Source organism: Gadus macrocephalus, chromosome 8 (assembly GCF_031168955.1).
Source record: "Gadus macrocephalus chromosome 8, ASM3116895v1".
Lineage (NCBI taxonomy): Eukaryota > Metazoa > Chordata > Actinopteri > Gadiformes > Gadidae > Gadus > Gadus macrocephalus.
This window is the reverse complement of record NC_082389.1, coordinates 17,358,827-17,380,291: the sequence shown is the minus strand read 5'-3', so window position 1 is coordinate 17,380,291 and position 21,465 is coordinate 17,358,827. Positions and strand designations below refer to the sequence as shown.

At 44.7% G+C, this 21,465-nt stretch overlaps 3 protein-coding genes across 3 annotated transcripts; 1 reads left to right on the top strand and 2 right to left on the bottom strand.

Moving 5' to 3' along the window:
* Positions 1 to 720: 720 nt before the first annotated feature.
* Positions 721 to 4,057, bottom strand: insl3 (insulin-like 3 (Leydig cell)). The gene is made up of 2 exons (XM_060059614.1): positions 2,459 to 4,057; positions 721 to 2,010 (listed from the first exon to the last, which is right to left on the bottom strand). The coding sequence occupies exons 1-2, from the start codon at positions 2,640 to 2,642 to the stop codon at positions 1,715 to 1,717; spliced, it is 480 nt and encodes a 159-aa protein (XP_059915597.1). The 5' UTR covers positions 2,643 to 4,057; the 3' UTR covers positions 721 to 1,714.
* Positions 4,058 to 6,706: 2,649 nt separating this feature from the next.
* On the bottom strand, positions 6,707 to 10,628 carry si:rp71-39b20.4 (potassium voltage-gated channel subfamily V member 2). The gene is made up of 4 exons (XM_060059613.1): positions 9,758 to 10,628; positions 8,965 to 9,598; positions 8,547 to 8,672; positions 6,707 to 7,061 (listed from the first exon to the last, which is right to left on the bottom strand). Exons 1-4 carry the CDS (start codon positions 10,306 to 10,308, stop codon positions 6,744 to 6,746), a joined length of 1,629 nt encoding a protein of 542 aa, XP_059915596.1. The 5' UTR covers positions 10,309 to 10,628; the 3' UTR covers positions 6,707 to 6,743.
* Positions 10,629 to 11,576: 948 nt separating this feature from the next.
* On the top strand, positions 11,577 to 13,634 carry rps28 (ribosomal protein S28). The gene is made up of 4 exons (XM_060059612.1): positions 11,577 to 11,689; positions 11,992 to 12,039; positions 12,672 to 12,795; positions 13,518 to 13,634. The coding sequence occupies exons 1-3, from the start codon at positions 11,651 to 11,653 to the stop codon at positions 12,792 to 12,794; spliced, it is 210 nt and encodes a 69-aa protein (XP_059915595.1). The 5' UTR covers positions 11,577 to 11,650; the 3' UTR covers position 12,795; positions 13,518 to 13,634.
* The last annotated feature ends 7,831 nt before the right edge of the window (positions 13,635 to 21,465 follow it).

Here is a 21,465-nt window from a genome sequence, read left to right as displayed (position 1 = left end):
CTGTTGGTCAAAACATGGCACTGCGGCTTCCCGACCTCTGTCACTGTCCAACATTGGGGGTAAGTGCATTGCTTCTGCGGTTTATCGATATTTATTGATAAACAGCACATGTATACAAGTGAATTCATTACTGCACGACTATAAATATAGTCATCTATAAATATAAATAAATAATAAAATATAAATATATAAAAATGTATTCCTGTCTTGTATTTATATATGTAAACCTGTGTAGAAAATTATACTTCTTATTAGGGTTCACATGAATTCAAATCATTATATGATGATTATCAGTTAAGCTAACCTAATTGAGCCCACTAATCCCATAGCCATAATGACGTGGGAAACAAAATTCATCTTCAAAGAACATTGTCTAAATACAGATTTTTTTTAAATGTGCGCTGTGACAGCCAGCCCTATTGTGTGCTTAAGCCCAAACCATCGCTCCCAAACTAAAAACCAATTAACAAATCAATTATCTTGGACTGATCCCATAGACTATGAGACTCATTTAACACAGGCTGCAGTACAGAGGGGATCATCGCAACCATAATTGACTTTCCATCTAGAACATTATGAACTCCCTCCAATGAAAAGAAGTGGATGGGTTACTGTGATTATTTCTGTCATTATAGGGTTGAATGGCCCTGGATTGGCCTCAATCCGATTTAGCGCTATCACGCCAAGTGGCTCTGTACTGGACACAATTAATTATTCAATTCTCGCCTTTGCTCTCTCTCTCTCTCCCTCTCTCTCTCTCTCTCTCTCTCTCTCTCTCTCTCTCTCTCTCTCTCTCTCTCTCTCTCCCTTTCCCTCTCTCTCTCTCTCTTGTGTGTGTGAATGTGTGTGTGTGTGTGTGTGTGTGTGTGTGTGTGTGTGTGTGTGTGTGTGTGTGTGTGTGTGTGTGTGTGTGTGTGTGTGTGTGTGTGTGTGTGTGTGTGTGTGTGTGTGTGTGTGCATATGCGTGTGTTATGTTTAATAATGTTCCAAAAAAGGTATATCAAGAGTCAATATATAAAGTACATCTACGGAAAATGTATTCATAATAAGCAAAGCATAATTGTGAATCACATTGTTGTAATTAATATGGTTACCTATGCATATGCCATTTACAAGAAAGGTAGGACTGTTGGATCAAACCATCCACAAAACTTCAATAGATGATGATGCTTTATTAAGGCATAGCAAGAGATTTCCGACAGTCAAGCATGGTGTAGCAAAGCCAATGCTGCACTCCACAAGGTGCCTTTGATTGGGCTTGTCCAGACAAGGACACAGATTGGTGACGTTACGCCGGTTTATTGTATGTTTTGCTGGTAATGACCCATGGCCTGGGTGCTCCATGCAGGAGATCTCTCCCTGAGTGTGGGGTGATGGCTGGTTCAACCTGTACACAGCCTGCACACTGATTAATAAATGTGCAACAGGTGTGCAGCCCCAGAGTCCAATCGGTCAGACTCGGCCAGGTGAGGCTGATTGAACCAACCATCATCCACACAGACTCCCACACATGGTGACTTACATGATAACTTAAGATACGGTAAATAAATAACATTTTAAATTGAATCAAGGAAATCTCTTTCGATATATACTCTTAGTCTAACATTCCTTACTTTGGCACACAGCGGAAAGACAAATTCAACTTCGGAGGCAACTTTCCAAAAGCTCTTTAAACAAAACACGGGGCTGCGGCAGAGACAGACGGATCAGGCCCTCAGCAGAACTGTATGAGCTCCCTCATGCTGCAGCCTTTCTCACAGCACACATCAGAGATCCTCCCGGCAGAACGGCGCACTCGATAGGGTGCGCCGTACCAGCCAGGTACCAGGGAGAGCTCAGGGTCCTGCTCCCGGTCCGGGTGGCGGTCCTGGTCCCGGTTTGGGTCCCTGTTTGGGTCCTGGTTCTGGTCCTGCTTGGGGTGCTGGGTCTGGGGGTTCTGGTCCAGCTGTAAGGGGGTACCGGTAGACCCAGAGGGTCCCTGGTGCTCCTGGACGGGGAGGCCATGGTCTCCTTGGGTGGTCAGAGAGAGGAGAGGAGGACAAACGTTTGAAAGCCAAGTAGAGAGAAATGCAGTTCAAGTTTTACCATAATTGCAGAAAGCAGAAGATTTTTTGATAATCTGCTGAACAGAAGACTTGTAATGGCCTCTAATGAAAAACTGCTCTATTTTAATCCTCTAATGAACAATAAAAAAATTCTCCTCCTCCAATCAGCGTCCCTACAGTTCTTCTCCATGGCCTAATAGTATTATGGTTCTTCATGCATGCAGTCCTTGCAGTGGTCCGCCATGGAGAAAGGGCCAATGCCAAGTCCCCTGCCAATAACAGCGCTTAGCGTGCGAACACATGACAAACATGCATCAGTAAGAGTTGCAGGATCTGAAGAAAGACTTCAACACGGGTGAACTAGCAGAGACCTGAGCTCTGACTCAACCCGAACACAAGCAGCCTCCACTCACCGGCCAGCCGGCCCTGCTGGGACTCAGCGGCGCTCCTCCGCTGCCGGGAGCTCCCACAGGACGTGACGGCCAAGCGGATCAGGTCTCGACCGCACATCTTAATCCTCTCCTGGCCGTGGGTCACGCAGGCCGCGGCCGCCAGCAGCACCAGCAGGGGCAGCACACACCTGTTGATCACCGCCATGACTCGTGCTCTCTGGCCGGGACTCACGGGGATGGAGGTAAAGTGACGGAGTGAAGAGGACAGAAGGAGAATATAGAGGGAAGAGCGTATAGGGCTGGTTTTTATAGGGAGACCCACCTCCCTATTGTCAGGGGGGATTTTGCTGACTCTGCATGCATTTTCAACTTTTTTCCGAAGATTGAAGAAGTTTGGCCTTGTGGACCGAAAAGCATGTCCCGATCCCGAGCTGAGGGGTGGCGCCGCGGGGCCGTGCGGCTCAAGGACGGAGCGTCATTAAGATTAAGGCCTGTCACGCCGTGATCTACCGACGCCTCTGCAGTCACACACACAAGGCCTGGGCCCCACACTCTCATTTCCTATCAGGGATCCTTTTGTAATGTAAAATAATCTTTATTTATGTAGGACCATTTTACATAAGTTTTACAAAGGGATGTTGAAAGGGTGAGAAGAGGCTGATTAATTAACTGTACATGGCAATAAAACACAAGATATAAGACATTTTCTAGGAGTGTCATTCAAAGAACAGAAAGGATTATTTTTATATGGTGTCCAAGCATATATAGATTGTTTGAATGAACCATTAGTAAATATACTCTAGACCTGTAACGACGTCAAGAGGAAAGCATTAGCTCATTGTGAAACCATCCTCACAAAATAAATGCTTCATTCAAATGTCATCACAATATCACAATCTCTCCATTATCAGGGTTTGTGCCACTGACAATTTCCCCTGGATATGGCTTATCTTGTCTCATCAAGATGGGTGGAAGGACTTTGAACAGATCCCCGGTGGCACTGATGATTTCAAGGATTTCAACGCAACCTCAGCAAACCAAACGCAAAAACATTACGCAGAAGAAGACAGCTATGATGTAGTTACTTTGAACTTTTGACATTCTTAATTAAATTGCTACATCCTACATTTCTCCACATTTCTCTTTACATTGCTTTTATAAAATGTTAATTAGGTAACATACATGTTGGTAGGATTTGTTTTGGTTTTAATGTCATTAGAACAGGATATGGATCAACAATATAAACTATTAGTTCGTTATCATATTAAATCATGATCAATAAATTAAAACAAGTTCGCATCCAGAAAAGGTTTGAAATATCGACCAAGTAGGCTACCAAGTGAATACATTTGAATTGGTTTTAAAGAGCCCATGCCATTAAAATCACATTTTTCCTATTGTTTGTTAAATAACATAGGTCTGAATAAGTTTGTGAGCTGTGGTAAGTTTGAAATCTATGCAGTTTGTCTGCTGAATGCAATAGGCAATGAAAGGAAAAAGGCAGAAGAAATGAGCCGATCTGGATAAGGTGACACTGTGACGTAGCGTTGTCAAATTATTATTCATGGCCCTGCCCACTTGGTTGGTTCGTAACCACCCACAAGAATTCTGAAGGAGTCGTGATTGTTCTGAAGGAGTCGTGATTGAGCTAGTGCTAAATGCTAATACGTGTATGGTAGTTGCTTAGTTCGTAGTAACAGGCTACAGAATTTTGAATGCAATGGCAGAACGACATCAAAGTACATGAACTGTGACATGCTGCCTGCCGCCGGTTGCCGCGAGGCACCACCGCCGCGAAGCACCACCGCCCGGCAGCGGGCAGCCGGGCGGTGGTGCCTCGCGCCGGCAGCAGGCAGCAGGCAGCGCGCGGTTCTGTCTACTACAGATTGATGTGGAAGTGGAAGAACCAGGGACGTCGGAGAACCCGACGAAGTCCTTTGTGATTCATTATATCGTCTGGACGTGCACACAGCTTTTGGCCGTGATAATATGTATTATTTGATATAGATATCTATGTATTATATGATATTATTTAGATATAGAGCTCCAGGACTGTAACGCAAGTGTTGTACACTTCCTTGTTATTTGGATAACCGTTGTGCTGTTGGTGTGATGGCGCATAACACGTCGGACTCTCGTCTCTGGTATTTCTACAACGAGACTCGTAGTGGGGGTTATCTCAGCCATGGTTGAGAATGAATTGGGGGAAAGGAACTTTGGCTTTGACTCCCTGAAGTAGGCATGAACCACGACATGGAGGAGAAAGGGATTGTTGACCGCGGTCGTCTCCCGCCGGAGCCTCGCTGCCGATGGACCACCGCCTCGGCTTCAGGAGGCGGTGATTAGCGCTGACCGCTGCCGAGGCGGCGGGAAGCAGGGCTCAAGCGGGATACATTCGCGGCCAACAATCCCCTTCTCCTCCATGTCGTGGTTCATGTACTTCAGGGAGTCAAAGCCAAAGTTCCTTTCCCCCCAATTCATTCTCAACCATGGCTGAGATAACCCCCACTACGAGTCTCGTTGTAGAAATACCAGAGACGAGAGTCCGACGTGTTATGCGCCATCACACCAACAGCAGAACGGTTATCCAAATAACAAGGAAGTGTACAACACTTGCGTTACAGTCCTGGGGCTCTACATCTAAATAATATCATATAATACATAGATATCTATATCAAATAATACATATTATCACGGCCAAAAGCTGTGTGCACCTTATATATTATATGATATAGATATCTATGCATAATATGGGTTTCTCTACGAGCCATTGCGATACATCCACCGTAAACAGAGCGCATGGTACTGTGGCTACAAGCTGCTCAGGGCCACACCCCCACCCCCCTCCTTGACCTGCCTTGACACGCCCACCGAAACAGCGCGTTTGGGGGAAGCTCAATGTGCGACTGGTTCGGAGTGGCTGTAACTCTGCACCACGGCTGAATTTCGGGGACGTCTTTGAATACTGTGTTTGTGGCCCACTAATACCTATATTAAAGCATCCATAAAATAGCATGGCAAGGGATCTTTAAAACGTTTAAAACTAACCATTTAAAGTTGCTATTCATTTTTCTATCGCAATTTAACTCACACTCAAAAGGGGTAAAAAATAAAAATGCATCGGATAAAATAAACGGTGCTAGAATTGATTAAATAAACATCTAAAGTTTAGGAAATAATATTCAGAGCCTCGGGCATGGCGTAATGAATTCCGACCAGAAGATGTCGCTGTACGCGTAACTATCCCCATACCAACCTCGGATGCAGAAAGGACAACGTAACAACTGGCCTCTGGGCTATTCAGAGAAATCTTAACCGTGAGGAGTGAGGACGCTGATATCACCATGACCCTGGATCAGTAAATATTTGAAGTCCAACGTAATGCAAATGGATTTTTTTATGCCCTCTGTGCCGCATTTATTATTCTGCCTTTAATGCAGTTAAAAAGGATTTTCAGAGTGAATGGCTTTTTCCACTGACATGTGGGGTTTTAGAACTTTGCTGGAGGTATTTTCGATGATGGGTTAGAATTAGTGAAGTGGAGGTATTAGCGTAAGGGTTTAAATGTGAATTGGGTCTGAAACTGTTTTTGGCATTAGGTTAGAAACGATGGGCGTCAAGGGAGCAGGTTTAGGTGCAGGGTGTGGGAGATATTGAGGTTTGGCAAGTTGGTAAGTATCTTGGTGAAAGCAATGCATCACGGGAATGATATTCTAAGAGTTTAATGTCGTTAAATCATAGACTGTATGAACCCTTTTCCATGATTAATAAACAAATTAAATAAAATGCATTTTCATTTGACTTTATGGACTTCAAACCAATCTCAGTGGTGCATATGATAAAAAAAAACATGTATCATATGTTTATATAGCATATATACATGTGATTTATATTTCTTAGATCAACAATAAGGAGCCCCTGACACCAACAGAACACCATCGTCAGCTGTATTTGGTTCTAAATCAATCACACCTAATCGATAATCACGCCATTGTTCAGAGAAAAGGACGTCCACAGGGCTGATGGCCGCCGTCTGTCTGACGGAGGTCCCACCCCGGGTGGCGTGTGGCGGCGCTAAACCTCAGGCTTAAGGCTTATCTTCATCTGCCTCGGCCTCTACTCCTCCCATTTGATTGTTTACCCTCTGCTCCTCCGGCCCGTGGGCTCTGTGTCATCACACGCAGATGGAGAGGCCGGAGACCTTCTCACCCCACCCCCCGTCCTCCCCGGGGGGGGGGGGGGGGGGGGGGATAAGGCCATATAGGGTCAACGTCGCCGTGGGTCGCCGGTGGCCGTCCGGCCGGCCTCAGTCCCCGGCCAGCAGGAGGTCCCGCCTGCCCTCGGGCCGGTAGTGGACCTCGTCGTCCGAGTCCTCCAGGGGCGGCTCGAAGCAGCCGTCGAACTTCCTGCGCAGGCGCTGGCGCAGCTTGAAGGTGCGCTCGACGTTGGCCTGCGTGTACTCCTGCTCCTTCAGCTTGGCGTAGTAGTCGGAGAACTTGTTGAAGAGGATGGAGATGGGCATGCCGTTGAGGATGATGCCGAAAGAGATGCAGCCGAAGGCCACGCAGCGGCCCATGTAGGAGATGGGCACCACGTCGCCGTAGCCCACCGTGGAGATGCTCACCTGGGGGGGGGGGGGGGGGGGGGGGGCACGCACAGGGATCTCTGTTATATAGTAAATAGGAGCAGGTAGGGGCGAGGCATCATGCTCAAGGAGTTCTAGAGGGTAGAGATTGTGGTTTTCAATCCAGAATCCAACCCTCCCGGAAGGCTATATGTTTCCAAAATGTCCATTTCCAAAATGAAAGAAATGCTATATTGTATTTTTTAGCTTACTAACTCGTCAAATTGAAAACAAACAACCTTACACGAGTTATCCCAGCAGAAGGAGACGTTTTGTAAAAAAAACGCTTTTGGCCGGAATAATCAGTTTAACAATCAGTTTTGGCCCTTGACATGAGGTGGATCATCCAGATGCATTGTGACTAGCAGATCTGGTTGCATCATAGGAAGTATGTTTAGACCTGTAGCAGCGTTGTAAACATAAACAATGTATAAACACTATTGAGAAGCAGCTGGACCAACTGGAGACACGGAACAATACCGGTGCCCTTCTCCGTCCACTCCCTGAATGAAATCAGTGTGTCTGGTCAGAAACGCCACGCATTACAGCGCATTAGTCAGGATTAGACCAAGTTAACCCAACAGCTGCTACCCCACGGCTAGAGGCAAACCTAATGTCACCGAATCAGAGGGGAAGAAACACGGGGGGATACATGGACGATGCAACACACAGCACACAGGCATAGAATCTTAAGTCTCAAACTAGCAAGATTGAAGGATTATCTTCGTTTTAGTATACTGTTGACCAACAGATATGTTTTTCCAATGGGATTTGAGTCTTCCTAATCTTTATTAGGAAGCCATGGGAACATAAACAAATCATTTCGGTGGCACGGCTGAGGATTGTCTTCTCACACAACGGTCCGATACCTAATTTCTGCTTCCACCCATTAATGGTGTGTTATGTAACAGCATTGTAAATCCTACCCCTAGATGTAAGCCCCATATCATGTAAGCCCTATAGCTAGTGTGTACCTTAAATACAAATGGATTGAATTGATGCACAAAAAAATCAGACATGCTTATGACTGGCGTGCTTGTGAATGAAACAATGTGGGGAAAGAAAAAGAGTTGCTTCCGAATGACACATGAACCTAAAGTCCATCTTTAACCAGCAGGAAGGCCAGCGTCCTAATCAATTGGTTTCCAAAGAGTTTATGGAATAATAGGTTTGTGTGTGTGTGTGTGTGTGTGTGTGTGTGTGTGTGTGTGTGTGTGTGTGTGTGTGTGTGTGTGTGTGTGTGTGTGTGTGTGTGTGTGTGTGTGCGTGTGTGTGCATCCTGGTGTGTGTGTGTGTATACTTGAGTGTGTGTGTATCGTTGTGTGTTTGTGTGTGTGCATCCTTGTGTAGGTGTGTGTGCATATCCTTGTGCCTGCTCTGTATTTGTTTGTGTGTCTCCAGGTGTTGGAGGTCCCGGGGTCCCTCCCCAGCGCCCCAGAGGCACCCTGCCCCTGGGGGCCGGGGCAGGGGGTGTGAGGGACTCACCGCGGCCCACCACCATGCGTCGGGGATGCTGCTGAAGGGCGTGCCCGGCTGGTCCACCTCCACAGAGTGCATGAGGGCAGAGAAGGTGAAGATGCCCATGGCGATGAACAGGAACAGACAGCACACCTGAGGCCCCACACAGGGGAGGAGAAGAACATGTGTATAAAGACGAATGTCCCCTTATTGGGTTAGTTGTTGAAAGAACGCTTCACTAGTGGGAACGGAATACACAAATATTTACGAATACGTTTATATAATTATATCGGATACGTTTATAAAAATAAATTGCTCCAAAAGTATTTTTGGATACGGACAGCTGTAGTTCCAGAGTTGTCCGTATCCATAATCCTCCATCAAAACAAGAACCTTATTAATCGTGATGGTAAACACAGTTCCCCCGTCCTGGGGTCGGACCCACCTGCTCGGAGCACTGGCGGATGGTGAAGCCGAACGCCCTCATCCCCGTCGAGTGCCTGGCCAGCTTCAGGATGCGAAAGATGCGCATCAGCTTCACCACCTTCAGCACCTTGCTGACCTTACTGACCCGGGCCATGGTCTTCAGGTCCTCCTGGGCGCCCGCGCTCTCCGAATCGATGAAGAAAAGCTCGAAAACGATCTGCAGAAAGTAGGGCAGCACCGCCGCCAGATCCACAAAGTTGAGGGTGCTCCTCACAAAGTGCTTGATGTCGGCGGTGGTCAACAGGCGCAGGAAGTACTCCAGGGTGAAGAAGAGGATGGAGAAGATCTCAACCATTTCCATGTAGGTCTTGCCGTAGACTTTGTACACCCTGAGCTCCTTCACCGTGTTCAAGGTCATGGCCACGATGGAGATGAGAACCAGGAGGCTGGAGAAGACGGCGAAGGTCTTGGCCGCCAGCGAGGAGTAGGGGTTCTCCATCAGGTCCCAGAGCAGCTTGCGGATGCCCCCCAGGAACATCTTCCTGTAGCCCTCGTCGTCCTGGTGCGGCTTAATCTCGTTGATAAGCTCCTGGTTCACCTTCAGCTGATCCCTGATGTCGTCCACCTTCTCCTCGAAAAGAATGCGGCAACACCTGTGACAATACACACGTTAATCGTCTCTTTTCATAGATGTTAATGTCATAGATCAGTCGTTGAGGCGGCCACCTGGACAGCCAAACGACACAACAGAATTACAGAAAGTCAAAGGTGTGTCTACACAGCTGAACACATGAGGTGTCGGAGCTACGTACCTCGGGCTGTCCCTCATCCTCAAGCCCCAGAACTTGACCTCCTCCTCAAAGTTGATGGGGCAGAGGCTCTCCATCACCCAGAGGACGTTGCTGCAGTAGAAGTGGAAGATGTAGTGGAAGAACATGGGGTCCCTGTCGAAGAAGAACTCGTTCTTCTGGAAGTTGAAGTCGTCGCAGAGGGTCAGCCGCTTGGCCGGGTCCTTGCAGAGCGCCAGGATCCCGATCCGGGTCTTGGGGTAGCGGAGGACCAGGTGCTTGGGGATGTGGAAGACCTTGCCCCCCACATTGACGTTGACGATGTTGGGCTGCCGTAGGGCGGACTTCAGCTCCTTCCTGCCGCCGTCCTTGGCCCCCTGCCCGCTCTCTTTGTTCTCGGTGAAGGAGACATCCAGATCGTCCATGGAGGTCCAGGCTTTCACTGAGCTGTCCTGGGAGAAGGGGAAGTCGTCCTCCTCGATGCTCTGGGAGAAGCTGACTTCTCGCTTGATGCTGGCGAAGAGACTGGAGCGCCGCTTCTTCAGGGCTTTCTTGATGGGCTTTGGAGGCTCCATTTGGCAACTACTTGCAGTGACAAATGTCCTCTAATCCAGAGATCCTCATGTAGTGGAGTTTAGGTCTTGTCAATCCATCCAATTTTTCACCTAAATTATCCCAAGAGAATCCCATTCAGACAGGACCGGGTCCTCTCCTCGGCTGGGGCCATCAAGCATGCACAAAGTAGGAAGAGATGGAGAGGAAAAGCGACGTGTTTGTCTGCCGTGCCCTTCAGAGGATCAACAGTGTGAGTTGAGGATTCATCCTCACTGTGCTCTAATCCTATTGCTGTTCTTTCTGTCCGAACGCAAGTTAAAAATACTGTCCATGAGGATTAGCGTGGAATTTAGAGAGCTTTGAGTTCTGGGGGAAGAGGCCAGGCACACAGAGTGCAGGGGTGGCCCGGTGCTCCATGGCTGACAAGGCTATTAAAAGCTTACTGTTCAGTCGGAATCTGCAGGTACTTATTCTATGGTGAAGCTCAGACACAACAGACTGAAATAATGCAGCGTGAAATCATTATTAACAATCAAATACATCAATGAATTAATAAACAAATTAATTAAATGAATATACGTAATAAATAAAGGCTAGAATTAAATAATAAATAATAATATATTCATGAAGGTTTGATTCATGAAAGGTATCAGTGCTAAATGTAATTATCTAACGAAAATAAATGTAATAAACGGACCGGAAGTATGTTTGAAGATGTCTTTAAATAAAGTGAACACCAGAGTATGACTTTTATTCCACAGTCAAAATGTAATATTCCAAAAGGAAACACATCATCAGACACACACATGTTAGTTTTTTTCACATCTGAAACTTAATGTTACCACTGAATTATGACTTTATTGAGAAATTAATTGTCTTAATTAATCAGATTTGTTGAGGAAATGTTTACTAGTCTTTTTTTGCTTCTTAGTTTTTTTTTAATTTTCATTTCAAGAATACAAATATATAATATAGTATAAATAACAGGATATAACAGTTTTGAATATCTCCTTTGAGGAACATAACATGCGTTATTTCATTTCTGGGCGTAAAAAGTGCATTGCACGGTTTTCTAGAAAAAAAAAGATTTATTTCGAACTCGAGTTATAAAATGGTACAGCCCTTCAGTTTTCGTGAATGGTATAGTCTGAAGTCACTAACGGAACAAGGATTATTCACTTTACAATATTTTAATGTTCTGCAATATAATTCGGTTTATCATTTGAAATAAGATCACATCAAAGTTTAATGTTTAATTTTATTTTGCGAGAGTTTTATTTGTAAAATTTTAATTCAAGGAAGGAGTTACAATATAAACCTTCCGCACCCCACGTGACTTCCTTTCCGGTCTAACCTGACAACATGGATGCCAGCCGCGTGCAGCCGATCAAGCTTGCCAGAGTAAGAAAATGCATATTTTGGCAATATTATTGCAATAACAAATGAAATTATTTATCATGAACAATTAATCTTCCAATTGAGCCGATGGGAGTTGACCTTGTATACTTTTATTGGGGGTTAAATTGTAGTGCTCTCCGCCCGGACGGTACCACATCATGGAGGCCTGTCCATGCCCCTCTAGTAGCTCCATGCTATCCGCTAGCGTGCTGAAGCTCTGCTGTAGAGACACTCGCCAATCTGCTCCGTTACCTTCAAAACCTTATTTTATTGTGGTTGTACTAATCTAACGCCTCGTGTTCCAGGTCACCAAGGTGCTCGGAAGAACCGGTTCCCAGGGACAGTGTACACAGGTATGCTACTGTTGCTGCTAGACGTGGTACAAAGGTTGCCCTAATTAATAGGTGCTAAAATAATACAAATCTGTTCTTAAATAATCAAACTGGATCATAAGACGTTGATAATGGATTTATCCGTTTGAACACATTAAAAGCGTTTTTCTACACCGTGTCGGGAAATCCGTTGTGCTAACTAGAAAAAGGCTTCAAACCATATTATTGCAATGCAGTCTTTTATCTGGTTTATTAAACCCAACAAACATGCACTTGTGTTTTGATATGAATAAATATGGTCTATCGATAATAAACCCCATCAGAACTTGGACCTTGTATTGAAAATGCCATGCCCAATCACTAGATAAATCTACAGTACATAATACTATATTCTGTCATACTGTGAATATTCTGCCACAACTCTCGTATTTATAAACTCAAATGCTGGATTAATTTAACCCTGTGTAGTCGGCCTGCACCTTGGTATACCGATCAAACACGGAACCAGGCAGAATATTATGACTGCTATTTTGTCCACTGATGTACCACATTTAATATTACTAATGGACTATGAAACAGGATATTCAATGTGGTGTGGCCAGAATCCCAACCTTTTTATTTGCCCTCTTGTAATGATTGTTCTACCCTTGCAGGTCCGAGTAGAGTTCATGGATGACAGCAACCGCTCCATCATCAGGAACGTGAAGGGTCCAGTGAGAGAGGGCGATGTGCTGACACTTCTGGAGTCTGAAAGAGAGGCTAGGAGGCTGCGATAAGGTGAGACGCCAAGTCCACCTGGAACTCCACTCATAATCCACATGTTCAGTTTTAGGAGTGGAGTAATTGGATCTCAAAAGCAACCAGTGTGTCACGTTTCAATAGTTTCTTAAAATGTTAGTCATTGCTCAAGTCATCTGTCATTGCTCTGCCACTCGTGTACAAAATTTGACTACTGCTTACTACTGCAAATCATTTAAAGATTGAGTGTGTAGAATTCAGAGGAACAGTAATATTAATGAGTCTGTTTGAGGAGTGTATAAGCCCATTCAAATGTGAATCGACTTTTGGTTACCTTAGTGATCCCTTTAGCTGCATATGGAGCAGGTCCTCTTAACATAGAGCCTGCCATTTTTCACACGTTTTCATCATAATTATCTTGTGTATGCTTTGTCATTAACAGACTAAATAATAAACTACACATTATTATTGTATCACTTGACACTTTGACCACCTGCTGTCGTTGACGGTATCATTTTGAATACCCAAGAGCCCATTTGATACCTTAGGGGTATTCAGTAGCTTCTTTGTTGGACAGGGGAAAGGGGGTATTCAGTTGTTTGCAAACTGCAAAACCTCAGCTATATGCTTCTAAATCCTAGTAGCACATGGCTAAACACCCTTCAATATAACTTGTTTTACTTGAGCTTCAGCCTTTCCTAAATGTGTTTTTAGAAGCCTACATTTTGAGCATGGCTAACTGAAGGCTGTCCTGTTCCCAGGTCTCTGAAGATGTGAGGTGCCTGGCCACTGGGGAGGAGCAGACCTTCCTGGGCCCTGCAGTGATCGACACCTCATTTGTTCAGATGTTTTGAAATAAATGTGGTTATTCAGATAACGGACTGAGTCTTGTGGCATTCTGTTTTTGATCATCCTGAGATGTGGTGGCTGTACTACGAACGTTGCACTCTAATTGTATCACGTACATCATGGCATTTAAATAATCATCGGTAGTAGTACAGTATTGGAATTAAATTGGGTCTACGTCACCTTGTGGTTAAATGGTATGAAGCTAAATCAAATGTTGGATACAAACGTATCCTGACAAATAAGCCATTATTCCGACCAATAAAAATAACTACAAATTAGAAAATGGATACATAAAAGGCAATGTTGTATTGGACACAAATGTTTTATGCAGTTCTTTAAACTGTTAAGGTAGTTTAAATGTTATCGGCTACAGAAGGTTCTCTGCATTCTGCCTTTATTTAGCAGGACATGGTATGCTCAACATTCTAGAAAATGGTCCATAAACGGGTGAACTTGATTTAGAATATTGTGCAAAAGGTTTATCAGTAATTCAACCTCAAAAGTGAAACAATATAGACTTGCAGAAATTTGAATATTTCAAGTCTTTTATAATTATCGCTTACAGCTTAGGAAAATCTCAGAAAATTAGAGAACATGAAATCAATAAAATAATAAAAAATACCGAAATGTCGGCCCTCTGAAAAGTACCTCAATAATGCCTATGTACTTGGTTTGGGCACCTTTTGCATGAATGATTGCCTTAATGCAGCATTTCATGGATGATGTCAGCCTGTGGCACTGCAGAGGTGTTAATGGAAGACACGGATGCTTCAATAGCACTCTTCTGCATTCTGTCATCTTTCTCTTAGCATTTCCCCATAGATTCTGTATGGAGAGTATGCACAGTAATCACATGGTCTTTAAACCAGGTTTTGGTACTTTTTGCAGTGTGGGCAGATGCCAAGTCCTGCTGGAAAATGAAGCCAGAATCTCCATAAAGCTCGTCTGCTGAAGAAAGCATGAAATGCCCCAAAATCTCCTGGTTGAATCTGGACTTAATAAAGCACAGGGGACCCACACCAGCAGATGACATGGCTCCCAAATTCCTCAGACTGTGGAGGACCAGAGAAATATGACAGTTGAAGCCCATGTCCTGGATCCGTCTGTGTGTGGTGGCTCATGACGCAGTAGCTCCAGACTCAGTCCACTCTTTCTGAAGCTCCCCCACACTTTGAATGACAATTCTCCCCAGGCTGCGGTCATCCCTGCTGCTTGTGCACCCTTTCCTACCACACTTTCCCCTTCCGCTTAACTTTCTATTAATGGGCATTTATTTATTTTAGCGAATGCAAAGTCCTTTAGCGAAGCAGTTGCCTCTTGATCTGCTGTATGAAGGGTGACAAGTCCTCCTTTAAGTCCTTGCAGAGGGCCTGCTTCAATGATGTGACGCATTGTTTGCTTTTCTCCATAAGCAGACCGTGGGGTGGGGCTGCGGCCCCATTTGTGAAGGCTGGCCAAGCAGGGACCATGTCCAGTCCTGAATCTATTTAGTGTCCACTGCTTCCTTGGTAGAGTGATGCCAGGGACCGGTAGGACGGGGTCTGACCCCAGATGTGGACGTCCTTGGACTCCCATTCCTTTTTCCGAACTGATTGGATGGTGAGATCAGCTGGTGGTGGGTTCTTCCAAATTGGTCGTCTAGATGGAAGTCGGGCAGGGGGTGGATTGAAAATGTCCATGTGAACTGGAAGGTGAGGGGAGTCTTTGGTCTTTTGGAGCATCCTTTGAGCGAGGACTACTCGCCGGATGTGTGGAGGAGCTATGTTGGCTAGGAGAGGGAGCCGAGTGGTGTTGAGCGGGTTGTTCCTGTAATGGTCCTCATTGCCAGTGAGGACCATCACAGGAACAACCCGCTCAACCCCGCTCACTCCCCTGGCTTCTACTGAACCAGACTGAGAGACCATTTAAAGGCTCAGAAACCCTCTGCCGGTGTTTTGGATTAATTAATTATTAGAGTGTGACACTTTGATCTACAATCTGGAACCCTTCAAAATATTCTAATTTTCTGAAGTTTTCAGAAGTTGTCAGCCATAATCATCAAAATTATAACAAAAAAAGGTTTGAAATGTGCCACTTTGCATGTAATGAGTCTATATAATATATTAGTTTCCCCTTTTAAATTAATAACTGAAATAATATGATATTCAAATTTCCGAGGTTCACCTGTAGAGCCTAGCCTGGTCCTACCAGACCATCGTATTTCATTTAATTTGTACTGAAGTGAAATTAAAATTGAGGTAGGTGGGCGGTGCCAGGCTATGTAGAGCCGATTACTATTCACAAATCATGAAGATGGTGACCGTTAAGAGATGGGCGTGCCTCTCGAGTGTATGTTGTTCCATGTTGCCCAGTAGAGGGCATCCCCACGCTAGAAATATTCAGAATACTTGGGGAACCTTTTCCATTTCTGGTGCCACAAATCTGTCGTAAGACTGAACTAAACAAGAAGCGTAATGAAAATTTAATAAAGGAGACCTCATTGGGAATGTCTTTTCTTACGGTGGAGTCACAGTACAGGCCATCAAATTCAAATCAAACTCAATGGTACAATATAGCCTTTTAACTAATATAATAATCAAAATGGACATGGGTCTATCAAGACTGATTGGGCCAATGTTGATAGATTATCTTGGTAATTGGGTTCACATTCTTATGTCCAAATGATATATTTGATTGCCCTTTTCTTATAGCCATGCTTATCGAAGGCTTTGCGTCTTCTTGAATCTGAACAAAGGAGGCTACAGATGTTGTGAATCTTCTAAAACACAGACACATTTAGTTATTTATTCATTGGATATGTTACAGATTTGTCTTTAACTGCCTGCTGAGAGTGGTCAGGATTGATGGTTTACATGTTGGTCTATTGCGGTGGTTGCTATGCAAACACTATGTTGGAATGGCATTTCTGTTCGACCTACTTTCTGTCACAACTTGAATGGACTTGCTTCCTCTGAATGATATAGGCCTAGTTGTTTCACCTCAGACCGCAATACAAATTATAGATCATTTGTTCTTTGGAACAAATAATGTGTAGCTGATGTGTTCATAAGGAACATGTTTACAGGCAAATTCCATTCTACATCTCAAATTATACATTCCATTCTACATCTACAAGTTTCCTTTGAAGGAAGTTGGCTATTTCTAGGACAAAAACAAAACAAAAAAAATATTCAACTGCATTAAAACATTGGAATATAAGAGCATCTAAATGTATTATATTGGTACTAACATTGTGCCAACAGATGTTCCAAATATATACTTCCCAGATGTTTTTATTTTTTTTAAATATACTTAATGGTCACTCAAACTATCTGGATTTTCTCCTGTCTTAAATCGGCCTATGAAGCAGGCCAACTCAAGAACAATTTAGAGTATAGTAGCCTCAGATTGATGGAAATTAGATTATTGATATCATTGTGACGGCCCTTGGTTGTCACAATGATATCAATAATCTAATTAAGTATAATAAAAACATTGGAATATAAGAGCATCTAAATGTATTATATTGGTACTAACATTGTGCCAACAGATGTTCCAAATATATACTTCCCAGATGTGTGTTTTTTTTTTTAAATACACTTAATTGTCACTCAAACTATCTGGATTTTCTCCTGTCTTAAATCGGCCTATGAAGCAGGCCAACTCAAGAACAATTTAGAGTATAGTAGCCTCAGATTGATGGAAATTAGATTATTGATATCATTGTGACAACCAAGGGTCGTCACAATTAAGGCAATTAAAAGCTGCAGCCATTAAAAAAACCTGCTAGAATTAGTTTCAATATTGGGAAATGACTTCCAACATGGTTGGAACCGTTTGTGTGATCGGAGTTTTAGGGGCTCTTGGTTTGTGAATGTGTTCCTGCAGTTGTTGCCCGACAGCCCTCCATGTGCCCACATGGCCTTAACCTTGGAGGGATCCCGGGGACAGGGGGGCGGCCTCGGTTGCACATCAACAAGCAATCTGAAACTAGACTTGTAAAATGAAACCTTGCTCCAAGCCCAGAAATAAACATAAACACCTCCAACCGAGCGCTATATCTCCGTTATACCACGGGCAAAGTCAACAACAGTTAGTCAAATGCTTGATGTCGCCCTGCGGATGCTATTAACCCATCTTCACATCATACTATGTTTCTCTGTTGCTATTTCTGGGTTTCTTCAAGACCTGTGCGATATGGAGGGTAGTGTTCGTCTAGCCTTCCCGTCTACACCCGCACCCACGGTCTCACACACATGCCAGTTCATCGGCTGGCTGTGCATGTGAGATATGTTGTGTCTATTTTGGAGGGGCTTTTAGGTCAGTGGTCCGAGAGGATGAGGTTAGGGTATCCCTCTAGTGTCACAAATACACCTTCAGAGCGTCCCAAATGTAGTGGTGGTTGTTGTTGTTGTTGTTGTTGTGACTCAGAGAAACGTTTAAAGTTAAACAGAGGATTGACAAACAGTTTGTCTCATAAAGACAAACAGTTTGACGCGTCAAAGGGCATCACTGATGATGCTGCTGGAGAGTGGTGTTGGAGTGAGTGTATGTACGTGTGTGTGTGTGAGTGGTTGTGTGATGTTGCTAGAGCTTGGTGTTGGAGTGTTTGTGTGTATGATTGTGTGCGTGTGTGCATTGATGTGTTTGTGTCTCTGTCTGTGACGTGCAAATGAATCCTTGTATGTGCATGGATATCAAGTTCAATACTTTATTGCCATGTCAACACAGTTTACTGGAGTTTGTCTTGGTGCCGATCAGTTTAAATAAAGGCAATACACACACAGGAACATACAGTACATAAAAGAAAATCATTCAAACCAGTAAAAAGCTGCCTATTTTTGTGTTTACATATATCTGTATGTGTGTGTTTGTGTTTGTGTGTGTGCGCGTATATTCCTATGTATGTGTGTGTGTGTGTGTGTGTGGGGGGGGGGGGGGGGGGGGGGTGTATCCCTAGGTGTGTGCATGCATATCTTTATGTGTGCACGTACATCTCTACATGTTTGTGTGCATATGTCTATCTCTAGGTGTGTGTGCATATGTGCATCTCTAGGTGTGTGTGTGTGTGTGTGTGTGTGTGTGTGTGTGTGTGTGTGTGTGTGTGTGTGTGTGTGTGTGTGTGTGTGTGTGTGTGTGTGTGTTGCATCTTTGTATTTCTAGGTGTGTGTGCATGTGAATCTCTAGGTGTATGTGTGTATCTCTAGGTGTGTGTGTGTGTGTGTGTGTGTGTGTGTGTGTGTGCATATGTGTATCTCTAAGTGTGTGTGTGTGTGTGTGTGTGTGTGTGTGTGTGTGTGTGTGTGTGTGTGTGTGTGTGTGTGTGTGTGTGTGTGCATGTTTGTATCTCTAGGTGTTTGTGCATGTGAATCTCTAGGTGTGTGTGCATGTGAATCTCTAGGTGTGTGTGTGTACTGTGCATGCGTGTATCTCTAGGAGTGTGTCTGTGTGTGCTGTATGGTGCTGAGAGACTTGGGCCAAGGTTCTGTCTCCTCCCTGCTGGGCAAACAGGATGTGCTGTGGAGAGGTCAGGGGGCCCCAGGGGCCTGTGATGTACAGTATTGACCTTGGCTGTGGCCCCGCTCGACACACACCAGGATTTAATGGGGCCCAATGGAGGCTGGGGCCCAATGGAGGCTGGGCGAGACCCAATGGGCAAGACCACGCCCACAACCCTCCTTGAGGTCACTAGCGGACACTCCTGTTCCTCTCTCTCCCTCCCTCTTTATTCTCTCTTTCTCCCTCTCTCATCCCCTCTCCCCTCCCCCCATCCAGCTCTCTCTGTCTCTTTCTTTCTCTCTGTTTTCGGTCCTCTCCAGAACCACTGCAGTCTGCAGAGGAAATGCGGTCCAATTAGCCCCCAAAAGGCTCCCAGGGTTTAAGAGCAGAGGATCTCCTCTGGGTTCCCCAGGCTCTTTCTCAGGAATGCCAGACGGGGCAGGTGGGGGCACGAGAGGACATAATCTGATTTTAACAAGCTGGCATTGGTGGCGCGGGTGCCATGTCACTCAGGGCCAACCGGCCAGAAGCAGCACAAACCCCCCGGCAGGCTGCTGTTCACTGTTCAGTGGGTGAAACCCTTCTGGAGTTATGTGACCTCAGCTCAACACTTATTCAACTCTTCTTTATGGTTTCTCTTTTTTATCAACTTTACTCCAATTGCTGAAAGCATCGATGGGGGGTGGGTTCAGGTTCAGGGCAGAACAACAATCAGGCCCCCCAGCAGCGTCTCATGGTTGTTATGAGATATCAACTGTACACAAACCCCTGCAATGAGGAACAAACAGTGGACAGGTGTGTGTGTGTGTGTGTGTGTGTGTGTGTGTGTGTGTGTGTGTGTGTGTGTGTGTGTGTGTGTGTGTGTGCGTGTGCGTGCGTGCAGGGGGGGGGGGGGGGGCGAGAGAGAGGAGGAAGGACAGGCTGTTGTTGTCTTATTAATGTCGTTATTAATTAATGTCTCTTCTGCTTAATCAGCAAGGGAAGTTGCCACAGCGTCAGTACCGAGTCATGTGTGTAAAAATGTTCAGTGCAAGGTGCGGTTTGCTGTAGTTTTGGGTTTGGTCACGTTTTAGTTGTGACCATACAGGAGGCTAGGATGGTTTAAAAGTTTGTAGGGTTACCATAGTCACCCTACAATGAGAGGATGTCTGTAGTTTTTCGATGATCATTTAATAAATGTTGGTTTGTACAGTGTAGGAAAATTGTTGCTTATGTTGAATTTGCAGGTTGGCATTTGTGGTTGAAATGATTAATTTTGACCTTTTAAAGCCCGTTTACTGCTATTTCCCAATCCGAGGATCTGAATGCGTTGTTAAAGTACAAGTTGTGGACATAACTTATGAGTGTTCAGGACAAACACAGCTGGAGCAATATGTAACCAGGGCCAACTTCAAGTGAACCTGTCAGGGTACTTGTACATTGTGGTTCACTTGAGGAGGGAGGGGTGTTCTGTGTGTTGGATCGCACTGACCTTCTCACGGTTACCTCATTCTCTGGTCTTAGATCCATGCAAATTCTGAAGTCAACACAAGAGGCCAACAGGCGTGTAATCCTCTCACCACTTCCCCGCGTTATACACCTTTATTACGTTCTAACATACTCTGGTGATAGTTGTCTTTTATATTAGTACATTACATGTTAAACCCTTGATCCCAAAAAGGGCTGGCAAATTGGACTGGATTAACAGCCTGAGGTTAAATCATGGATTTTCAAAGTCATGGAAGATTATAAATGGATTGAAGACAATAGTCACACTGTAACTGTGAAATTGTTTCAGGGAGGGAAAATCTTGGTTGTAAATCCCAGCACCTAATGCAAATAAATATGGGAAATGATTAACCACTAACATGACATGACAAGGTTGCTCCACTTAAAAAGAAAAGCTCAGGGAACTACTGAAAACGAAACAGTAAGGTTTATCCAGAGGGATCTCCGAAAATAACTAAAAAGACGTTTACTGGGCTCTTTAGGGTCAGGATAGGAGCAGATTGACGGCCTCTTGAGAGAAGAGGACAGCTGCGAAGCAGTGACCGGTCAGAACCAGCGTCCGCATAGTGTTTTCCCAAACATTCAACCACTCATCTGTTGGCAAACGAGAGGCTGCGGCTAACTATAGCACTCCACATTCTTTCCCAGAACGGCTGGACAGTTTAGAGCAAATCCCTGTGCAGTGGAAGAGGCTCTCTAAGTCTGACCTGCTCTCCCAGCTCAACTGCTGCTTCGGAAGCGGTATGGGAGAGGAGTGGAGAGGAGTTAGGGGAGCGTGTGATGGGTGAATCGTGGTCATTGAGCGCAGCTTGCATTCGCAAGTGCATCCGCATTAAAGAGATCTTCTCTGTCTTTATATGAAGGCATCAATAGTCATTCAGAGCACTTGATTCA

What these genes read in the sequence shown, in the direction of transcription:
- insl3 (XM_060059614.1), bottom strand. Translation starts at nt 2,642, where the DNA reads ATGGCGGTGATCAACAGGTGTGTGCTGCCCCTGCTGGTGCTGCTGGCG. An exon ending in CCAGCAGGGCCGGCTGGCCG is followed by an intron (nt 2,011 to 2,458) that starts GTGAGTGGAGGC and finishes TGACCACCCAAG; the next exon opens with GAGACCATGGCCTCCCCGTC.
- si:rp71-39b20.4 (XM_060059613.1), bottom strand. Translation starts at nt 10,308, where the DNA reads ATGGAGCCTCCAAAGCCCATCAAGAAAGCCCTGAAGAAGCGGCGCTCC. An exon ending in AGGATGAGGGACAGCCCGAG is followed by an intron (nt 9,599 to 9,757) that starts GTACGTAGCTCC and finishes GTATTGTCACAG; the next exon opens with GTGTTGCCGCATTCTTTTCG. An exon ending in TCCGCCAGTGCTCCGAGCAG is followed by an intron (nt 8,673 to 8,964) that starts GTGGGTCCGACC and finishes GTGGGGCCTCAG; the next exon opens with GTGTGCTGTCTGTTCCTGTT.
- rps28 (XM_060059612.1), top strand. Translation starts at nt 11,651, where the DNA reads ATGGATGCCAGCCGCGTGCAGCCGATCAAGCTTGCCAGA. An exon ending in AGCCGATCAAGCTTGCCAGA is followed by an intron (nt 11,690 to 11,991) that starts GTAAGAAAATGC and finishes CTCGTGTTCCAG; the next exon opens with GTCACCAAGGTGCTCGGAAG. An exon ending in CCCAGGGACAGTGTACACAG is followed by an intron (nt 12,040 to 12,671) that starts GTATGCTACTGT and finishes CTACCCTTGCAG; the next exon opens with GTCCGAGTAGAGTTCATGGA.